The sequence below is a fragment of the Bos javanicus genome, chromosome 5 (genome assembly GCF_032452875.1).
Source record: "Bos javanicus breed banteng chromosome 5, ARS-OSU_banteng_1.0, whole genome shotgun sequence".
Lineage (NCBI taxonomy): Eukaryota > Metazoa > Chordata > Mammalia > Artiodactyla > Bovidae > Bos > Bos javanicus.
In genome coordinates this window covers 88,946,268-88,956,197 of record NC_083872.1, presented here as the reverse complement: position 1 = coordinate 88,956,197, position 9,930 = coordinate 88,946,268, and the positions used below count along the sequence as shown (strand labels likewise).

Here is a 9,930-nt window from a genome sequence, read left to right as displayed (position 1 = left end):
TCTACTTAGAAGTGATTAGAGCTAAGCAGTTTTTCTGTGGGAAATCCAAAAATAAATTAGCAAGTTTCTGTTCATGTTTTCAAGAGCCTGAATGAGAAGTTAACAGGAACTTTCATTCATCAATCATATTGTGGGGTGATTTCTAGCTTTGAAACATCAAGCCTTACACTGCAATAAGCTGATTTAACAGAATAGGAATTTTGGTTTCTAGTTAGATTCCATTATGTTCATGTAGGAACATGATTAGAATTGAACTCAGTTGTTTTCCAATTTCACAGATGTTCCTGCCTAACATTTAAGTGCAATTTTCCTAATACTATTTCTCCTCATAATATACAATTTGAGGAATAAATACAATCCAACATTTAAAAATTAATCAGCAAAATAAACAAAAAAACAAAAAAGGAACCAAGCAGTTTTTGCCTCAAGCTTTTTACCTGGTGCAGTTTTAAAAAGAGAGGGAAAAGGAGATAGGAAAAACACAGTTTTGGGTCCTCTTGCCCATTCTATCCCTTTTCCAGGGTGAACCATAGAAACAGACATCTGTGATGTCACCCATTAAGCATTTCAAGCAGTATCATTTCTTGATCCACTTTTATATTCAAGGTCTATTACTATTCGTGTAATTCCTGTGTTTCAAGTGGACAGAAATGAGAGCATTTCCTCTGCATAACCTAAGCCTATCACTTAGGGTGACAGGGTGATATTGCAAGGGTGAAGCAAGTGTAAGACAGGAACCCTCCACCTTGTGAGTTACCATTTATTGACACAGAAAGTGCTGCTGTTGGAATATGCATATCATTTAGTGTAATAAGATAAACAAGGACAAACTATTGTGTTTCAGCTCCAGTGCAATGTTCATGCCCTGCAGAAACTCTTCAACAGCGGATCAAAGACTTTCTGGGGGTTGTCTTGCTGTCAGGATTCGGAAGTGTTCTGATTTCCCTCTGGAGTCATAAATTGCACCTTGGGCACCATGAGGGAAGAATTGTTCCGGCGGATGGAATTGTTCCTCCTCATGGAATTGTTTCTTCTCATGGAATTGCGCTTCCTTAGAGAATTCTGGTGGGACAATTCACTCTTCTGGAGGGTCTGGATAAGGATGGAAGGCTTCTCGTCCAGCTCTCGGGCACTGCACCTTGGAGCAGCTACTTTCACGGTGTTGCCGAATTTGGAGTAATCCACAGAGTACACGCCTTCCTCCTCGGTCACAATGGACACGAAGCGATGGCCCCACTGGATCTCCTCAGCAATGTAGGAGGTTCTAGCTTGTGTAGTAATGCCAGTAGTTTCAACCACTCCTTCTAGAATCACGATGACCTCCAGGTCTTGGTTGGCCAGGTCAGTGGCCGAGATATCGTACAAGGGGCTGCGCTTGTCAATCACATGGCAGATGATCAGAGGGGCCACCAGGAAAATGTTATTACTCTCAAGTGGGTTGTCAACAGGAATGTCCAGTTGGTGAATAGGTACCACCTCGCCTTCTGGGGTCGTGGTTTTCTTGACCACTTGGATGCGCACAGAGGCACTGATGATCATGCTTTTCCTTAGGTCCCCAACGCGGAACATGAAACACAGTTTGCCATTTCGGACGGCGATTACCGCATGGCGGCTGAAAATCAAGGTTTCTGCCCTTCGGTGAGCCTGGGCTGTTTTCATGAAAATGCAGCCCAACATGACTGCATTGATGATCAAACCCACAATGTTCTGTAGAATCAGGACTGTGATAGCCAGAGGGCATTCCTCAGTCATCATTCTCCCTCCAAATCCAATTGTCACTTGAACTTCAATGGAGAAGAGGAAAGCAGAGGTAAAAGACCTGTAAGGAATGAGATCAGAAAACAGTGCCATCAGTTCAGATTTTTGAATCATGAAATAACACAAGAAGCTGAATTTTTCATGTTCTTCTTTCAAAGGCTAATTTTTTTTCATAAGTATTGTTGATTAACAATTTTGTGTTACTTTCTGGTATACAGCAAAGTGATTCAGTTATATATGTTCTTTTTCAGATTCTTTTCCATTATTGGTTATATAATATTGAGTATAGTTCCTCATGTTATACAGTAGGTCCTTGTTGGTTATCTGTTTTATACATAGTAGTATGTATATTTTGATCCCAAACTCCTAATTTATTCCTCTCCCCTCCTTTCGCCTTTGGTAACCATAACCTGATTTTCTACATCTGTGAAACTAGTTCTGTTTTGTAAAGAAGTTCATTTGTATCATATTTTTAGATTCCACATATAAGCTATATCGTGATATTTGTCTTTCTCTGTCTGGCTTACTTAGTATGAGAATCTCTAGGTTCATCCACATTGCTGCAAATGGCATTATTTCATTCTTTTTTATGGCCGAGTAATATTCCATTATATATATATGCCTGCATGTGTGTGTGTGTGTGTGTGTGTGTGTGTATACTACATCTTCTTTATCCATTCACCTGTTCATGTCCAAAGGCTATTAAATACTTTTGGAAACACTAGCCAACTTAATGTATCAAATGCCCTATTCTAAACACAAGCACTTGTTCATTTTCTCTCTTATCTGCGTGTATCATTGTGAAATACTTCACTTTCACAAGTGAAAAGTGAAAGTGCAAGTGGCTCAGTCGTGTCCGACTCTTTGCAACCCCATAGACTATACAGACCATGGAATTCTCCAGACCAGAATACTAGAAAGCGTAGCCTTTCCCTCCTCCAGGGGATCTTCTCAACCCAGGAATGGAACCCAGGTCTCCCACATTGCAGGTGGATTCTTTACCAGCTGAGCCACAAGGGAAGCTCAAGCATACTGGAGTAGGTAGTCTATCCCTTCTCCAGGGGATCTTCCTGACCCAGGAATTGAACCCAGGTCTCCTGCATTGCAGGCAGATTCTTTACCAACTGAGCTATCAGGGAAGCCCTTCACTTTCACAAAGGCATAGTTTATTTTGTTAAACTCCTTCAAGCCAATGTCTATTATTTATTGCCAAGCTGTGTTTAAGTGACTCAAGTTATATGGAACATACTGAGTGCTGAGTGAACTTTTTATTATTTACAACCTTTAAAATCATATTCATTAGTGAACACTATGTACCTTATATAGAGAAAGCACAGTGCAAAAGAGTGGTACAAAACATGTCCTTCAAAATACTAGTATTTTTAAATAAAAAAAGAAAGCTGTGCTATTTGGAACCAAACATGTTTTCTTATTGATTGTTTCATTTTGTTCTCTAAGTGATCTAGAGAATGCTGATGCTTTTACAGGAAGGATTTGAGGTAAAGATTATTAAGTGACTATGTCAAGATCATAATTAATAAGGACACAAATCCTCTCATTTCTGGCCTAGTTTCTGAAAGAGACACAAGGAAGGGGCCAACATGTGTCAGGATTTTCTTGGGAAGATTTTTCAAACTGTGCTTCTCTTCCTGATCACAGTGTAAACACTGATTTGGTAGTTTAGGGTGGACCTGCGCAAGACTTTTGAAAAGCTTGCAGATAATTCTGATTTATCTCCCCAGTTGAGAAGCACCACATTTGGTCATTTTTCTCTTTAATTTATTCACTTAAGTACATAACCCTTACTGCTGTGGCTTCTTAATAGAAACAGTGTTAGTCATGTCTGCCCTCCACTCCAATTTCAAACTTCTCTAATTTTATAGATGATAGGTTAACTGTCAAAGCATTAGCTGTTTCTTAATGCCACACACAATGAGTAAGCAAAATGTTTAAATATTTGGGTTCTGAATATACACACTATATTTTGGTGGGACACCATGAATGGTAAGCAAGCACACATAAGATGATTTTTTTTTCTACTAGGCTCATAATCAGGGATTTTTATTTTTTATTTAATTGAAGCATAGTTGATGTCACAGATGATTCCTTTAACTTTTAAATGAAAAAGTGCCTTTTTTATCCTTTCTGTTGCTAAAAAGATTCATGGAAAACGACAACGATTGCTTTTTGCACTAGCTACAAACAAGCTATACTGTATAAACCAAAACCATGGCAAAGAATAAGAAGAGACTCCAGAGAAGGGGCACAGACACAACACTGATTTCTGATAATGTATACATACTTCGATCCCCTGGAGAAGGCAGGCACCCCACTCCAGTACTCTTGCCTGGAAAACCCCATGGACTGAGAAGCCTGGTAAGCTACAGTCCATGGGGTCGCAAAGAGTAGGACACGACTGAGCGACTTCACTTTCACTTAATACATACTTCAGGCTTTCCCAGTGGCTCGGTGGTAAAGAATCTGTCTGCCATTGCAGGAGATGCAGGTTCGATCCCTGGGTCAGGAAGTAGGAAATAACAACCTGAAGTAGGAAACAGCAACCCACTCCAGTATTCTTGCCTGGGAAATCCCATGAACAGGGGAGCCTGACAGGCTGTAGTCCATGAGGGTCACAAAAGAGTCAGACACGACTTAGCAACTAAACAAACATACATGCTTCGGGGAGCAGTGATATGCCCAGATGTTTCATTTTAATGGTTTAAGAGACTATTCATATGCGATTTGTGTATGTTATTTATTTATGAAAGAACTTGCTTCCAAACATTATATGGTGCAAGACTCAGCCTTTTAATGAACACCTGTTGTGCTAAACAACCTCAAGAGATGGAAGTGTTTAGCTTCTGGTTTGTTCTGCTACAGAGGGAGTTAGGTTGAATAAGAAGAAGAAATACGTTGGTTTACTTTCTGACTAATGTTAGAAAGTCATTACATGAAAGGGAAGGTGAACCATCCTAAAAGGAGAAATGTTAAATATTATTTGGATACACTAGAAAATGTTCATTATAATAAGTTATTTTCAGTTTTGATGACAAGGTGGGACACTGAACTTATAAAAGGAAAGGAAATGCAAACAAATTAGACATATTATTAGTCATGTTTTAAATATCCTTTGGGGAAAAAATAGAAATTTTTCTGTTTCTACTTTTTTTTGGTGAAAAAGTATTATGTACAGTTGGTTATGATTAAAATTTTTATTGCACTGAAGTATACATAGTACCACAATATTAAAATAAAACCAGTAAGATTTTTAACATTAAAAGATGTTCAATAATATTTTTTAGGTAAGAAGTAAAATTTAAAATGTTAAAGTTAAATCAACTTCAATAAAAAGTTTAAAAATGTTTAGATAGTCATCTAATTAAAAATGAATAAATAAAATGCTAAAATTGTCACACTGCTAAAATCAAGTTTCTTTCATTGTATCTGCAACACTATTTCTCACAGTGAATTGAATGTTCACACCAGCAGGAATCCATCAGAAGAATGAACATACCTCAAAACACCTCTTGTTGAACAATAAAAGCTAGCAGTAAAACAGCTTTTAATAACCAGAGCACTCTGTCAAGTTATTTTACAAAATCACTGAAAATATCTCCCTTGTAATGACATACCTTTAATCAATTGCCTAATGAGTTTTTCCACAAGGAAAGCCAGTATTTTCATCTTGTGAATAAAATCTGTCATTTATTTTTCAAGGTTTATTATGTCTGTTTTTTTTATCTCATTTTATGTGGGTCTACTTCAAGTTTATTAAAAGTGTACCTCGATAGGAAAATGATTCACCATAGCAGTGCCAATAAATTTCTTAAAGAGAAATATTATAATGATATCTGACCTATACATATCTGTTAAACATAGTATCTTGTTTCCTTTATATTTGGTATACTGATGATCACGTACATTTCTTTCCCTGTATTTTCTTTGAGACAATAGTTTGTGACAAGTTTAAGTCAAGAAAATATTATCTAACTCGATGGTAAAGGCAATGGATCAATTCAATTTGGCTCTCCTCAAAATTTGAGCTGAAATCTGTGGTATGTGATCTCTGTGACAAATATTACATGCCCATTTTGATAACCTGGCATCGCAACTAGTCAGGGAAGGGAAGAATGGGCAAGTTTACAGGCTGGGTTTCTGCTTCTTGCAATGGTATGCTAATTTCACATTTCAGGATCAGCAAAGGTTTTATTCTTTCCAGTTTCCTGACAGAACGGTGCCTGTTCAAGTTGCTTTGTTTTATGAATTCTGTGAATTTGGGATATTATTCAAAAAATGTCCTGGAAAAATTGCTAGTATTATTACAAATATTTCTCTGCAGGAAGAATATTTTTGCAATTGATGTTATCTTTTTCCATCTTTAAACAAAAAAATTAAGAGACAAATCACCCCCAAGTAAATGTTCTTAGGCCATGTGAAAATATGAGAAGAGAATCACTGAAACCAAATTCACTTATCTTTGAAATATTTATGATGTAAGAAAAAGAAATCAGGGCAATCTAAGAACTGCCTTCCTATCCTACTAAAACTTTTAGAGAAAACCACAATGTTGAATCACTTCTACGTAATCTCTTCCATCAAACATTTGCACCAATTTCTATCAAAGATCAGCTTTTTTCTAGTTCCGAATGTTAACATAACTTTTAATTTTGGAATTAAAGCAGGCAATCAGCTATTCAAGATCATCTTGATAAAGAAGGGCTTAATATTTATTTCATTTCTGGTAGATTTATTTTTTAAATTTAGATCCCCTCTCCACCAGTGTTTTCCTAATTTTTTTCATTATTTCTGAAAATGTCACGGGAAGAGAAGTCATGGAACATTACTAGCATTTGCACAACATTTTTTGTTGATCAGAGATATTTCCTTTTGGATACTGGAACTATGGACAGCAGCTTTTCAGATGGACAACTAAATGTGTGCTTTTTTTTTTTTTTTTTTTTTTGAGGAAGGCACTCAGTGAAATCCTTTTTAAATAACCAGTATAATATTTTCAAGGCTAGCCCAAGGAATTGAAACTACATTTTCAAAGCCTCCTCATCCAAGGCTGCACCCCCCAAAAATTTTAATACATCAGATTCGTTTTTTGTTTTGTTATGTTTTTATTTTTTTGTTTCTGAACATACTAAAATAAAGTCTTTAGTTCACTGTCAACAAAACAAAGAGAAGACAGAAAGGGCAATTTCATCTATTTTTCTGTACTGCCTTCCACCCCGCCTCAGCCCGACGCCTTCTTACCTGACGTTAGTCACACACACGGTGGACTCCAAGCCACTTTTCTCCATCCCGCTTTTCTCCATGTAAGCATAGATGTCCCCGTGGGCAAAGGCCACCAGCCACCACATGATGGCGAAGAGCAGCCAGCTGCAGAGGAACGACATGGTAAAGATGACCAGGGTGTGGCGCCATTTCAGGTCCACCAAGGTGGTGAAGATGTCCTGGAGAAACCGTCCTTGCTCCCGGATGTTCTTGTGCGCCAGGTTGCAAGCCCCGCTCTTGGCGATGAAGCGGGCCTTGGGGAGGCGGTCCCGGATGCGCGGTTTGCGCAGGTTCTCCGCCGCGATGCGCGCCAGCACATACTCCTCGGGGATGATGCTCTTCCTGGCCAACATCGTCCCGTCACCATAGCCAGCCTAGGCACCTGTCTGCGACCTGCCTCTCCTTCCCTCGAGACCCGTCCTGCGGGAGGGAAACCAAGATTAAGAACTACCCACCCCACCACCCTTCCTCGACTCTTCCGAACTTGCATGGAGGGGTGTGTCTATATCTTACAGGTGGAGTCCAAAGCTAAAGGTATGATCTTATAGTGCTTGAGTTCTTAGATCTCGGGAAAATTACTTGGTCTGAACCAGAACTGTTTTAATAGTCCTTATTGTTTTGAACACTTAAGGGCACAACCTTAGTTAAAATCAGGAGCCTTCCTGTAAACAGCAGCTTTAATGATAATTCTGAGATTACCCGCGTCTGTAGATTACTGCAAAAACCCAAGCGCACCGCGACAGCGAGGAAAACTGAGGCCAGCTTGGTATCACGATCTATTTAGTAAACTATTCACATGATGTAGCAATATTAAAAGTAGAGAGAGGGAATTCTTTTTCTGTTACTTTTAGAAGTAGGCAAAGAAAAGGCCGTAGACACTCCTGCACAGTATAAATAACTCGACAAAATAATAAGCAGTGTGCTATGTAATTTTACGAAGATGTATTTTACATTTGAAAGTATGAGTTGCATTTTTAAAAAAAATTTCCATTTGAACTCATAATGTAATAACTTGAACTTCTTTATGACAATGGGATCAACCATACAAGCTGCAGGAAAAACCCGGATAACAGCCTGCCCACTGCGTAAAGAGTTCATTAAAAGAATGTGCCCCGAAAATCCCTCCGACGCTGTCAACCTTTTAAATCTTTTGCGGGTACGCACTCAGCCTCCCCTCCCCTCCCCCGGAGGAGTGTTGAAACTTACAGACTCCGGGCCGCTGGCTGGGCGGCCGCAAGTCCTCGCACTCGCCGGCCGGCCGCGGACAGGTCCCTTGCTGTCCCATCTCCGTGCGCAGGAACGGTAGCTGCGACTGCTGAAGGGACCGATCCGGGGCCGCGTGTCCTAGGGAGAAGAGTTAAAGTAATAAAAGGTGCAATTGAATCTGCACCCACTGGGGCGGGCTGGAGGAAGGGGGATGGTTGTCGCTCTTCCCCCTCCCCCTGCTCGGCTCTGGCCCTGGGCTGCTGCCGGGGGTGGAGGAGGGGTTGCGGGGAGAGGAGCTGAGGGTGATGCTCCACAAATCAGTCTCCCAGTTCGGGCTTTGACGCGCGCCAGCCCTCTGAGGCAGCCGAAATTCCGAGATGGGGGCGGGAGGGGGTGGCGGGGGGAGGCGAGTCCGGGAGAGTTAGCGAACCAGCCTGGGGGAGGGGCGGCGGGGAAGGGCGGGGCCTGTAGAACCGGCTCTTTCTCCAGTAGCCGAGACCCCCTGCCGCCAGCATGAATTTGAAAGGCTCCCAGCGCAGAGGAGAGAATTTAGAGTTCGAGTGCATTGACGTAAAGAGATTTTTTTTTTTTTTTAAACCTGGGTAGGTAACTATGCTACTTCAGATCGAGTAAAACCAGAGATAGAGATCAGCAAATATTCTTCAGAGGCGTCCGGGCTATGTGCACATGTGATTATTTACATTAAATTTCCGTCTGGTAGGGATGATCCAAGTAGAAGATGTTCTGAAACCCACTTTGTATATTTCTTCACCAGCCAAAGCTGGTTCTCAGGGAATAACACACACACACACACACACAACTGCGACCAAAAAAAAAAAAAAAAAGTAGAAGAAAAAAAAACCCACTCAAAGTCTCTTCCAATAAAAAAATTTTTATCCTGAACAGGGACTGCTGTCAACACTTTAGAACTCAAACCGTCGTCTTTAGTAATTGGTGGCTTTCTGAAATGTTGCAGCTTCTCCCTCTTGTGTAGATGTCCTGATGATAGACTAGAGCAACTGTGCACAAGAAAGGTTATATAGTAAATATCTTTCTATAGCTTTTTGAAAAGGAGCCAGCAAAGACAAATGTGCTTTCTCCCACAGGTCAGGCCTCCTGATTTGGCACTTGTGTTAATGGAAACTTTAATTCTTGGAAATTTCATGTATTTTCCAAGACTCAGAGCAGAAAGCAGTATGGAGCATAAACAATGTGTTCATTTAATTACCAAGAGACCTAAAATTAGTCTTTAATGAAGGCAAATGAAGAATCGTTTTTTCCTCCTAGTGGATAGACCTGCTTAACCCCTTCAAGCCTGGGGATCCTAGTCTATTAGTGGTAGCTCTGTTCTCCACTGTTGTGAATTTTTACAGTAATTTGTGTAGTAGTTTTACTACAAATGTGGGGATCCAATTGTACAGTTAATCCCCTCATTATTCCATTTTGCAATTGTTTGGTGTACAATTTATTCCCTGTTATTTTAGCTGGGATAACATTCATCAAATACCTATTTGGGCAAGGGGTATATATATATATATATATATCTAATCACAGTTGCTGTTCTTAAGAGATAGACAGTTGTAGTAAGAGACATGGGTTTGATAATAAACTCTAATACTAGTAAGGATATAATTAGAATGTGAGTGGAAATAGAACTAATCAAGATATATTAAGACTAGAAGACTAAGG

The 9,930-nt window shown here is 39.8% G+C and overlaps 1 protein-coding gene across 1 annotated transcript; it reads right to left on the bottom strand.

Moving 5' to 3' along the window:
• Positions 1–746: 746 nt before the first annotated feature.
• On the bottom strand, positions 747–8,620 carry KCNJ8 (potassium inwardly rectifying channel subfamily J member 8). Its single transcript, XM_061417667.1, has 3 exons — positions 8,242–8,620; positions 7,015–7,455; positions 747–1,819 (listed from the first exon to the last, which is right to left on the bottom strand). The coding sequence occupies exons 2-3, from the start codon at positions 7,386–7,388 to the stop codon at positions 919–921; spliced, it is 1,275 nt and encodes a 424-aa protein (XP_061273651.1). The 5' UTR covers positions 7,389–7,455; positions 8,242–8,620; the 3' UTR covers positions 747–918.
• Between the last annotated feature and the right edge of the window lie 1,310 nt (positions 8,621–9,930).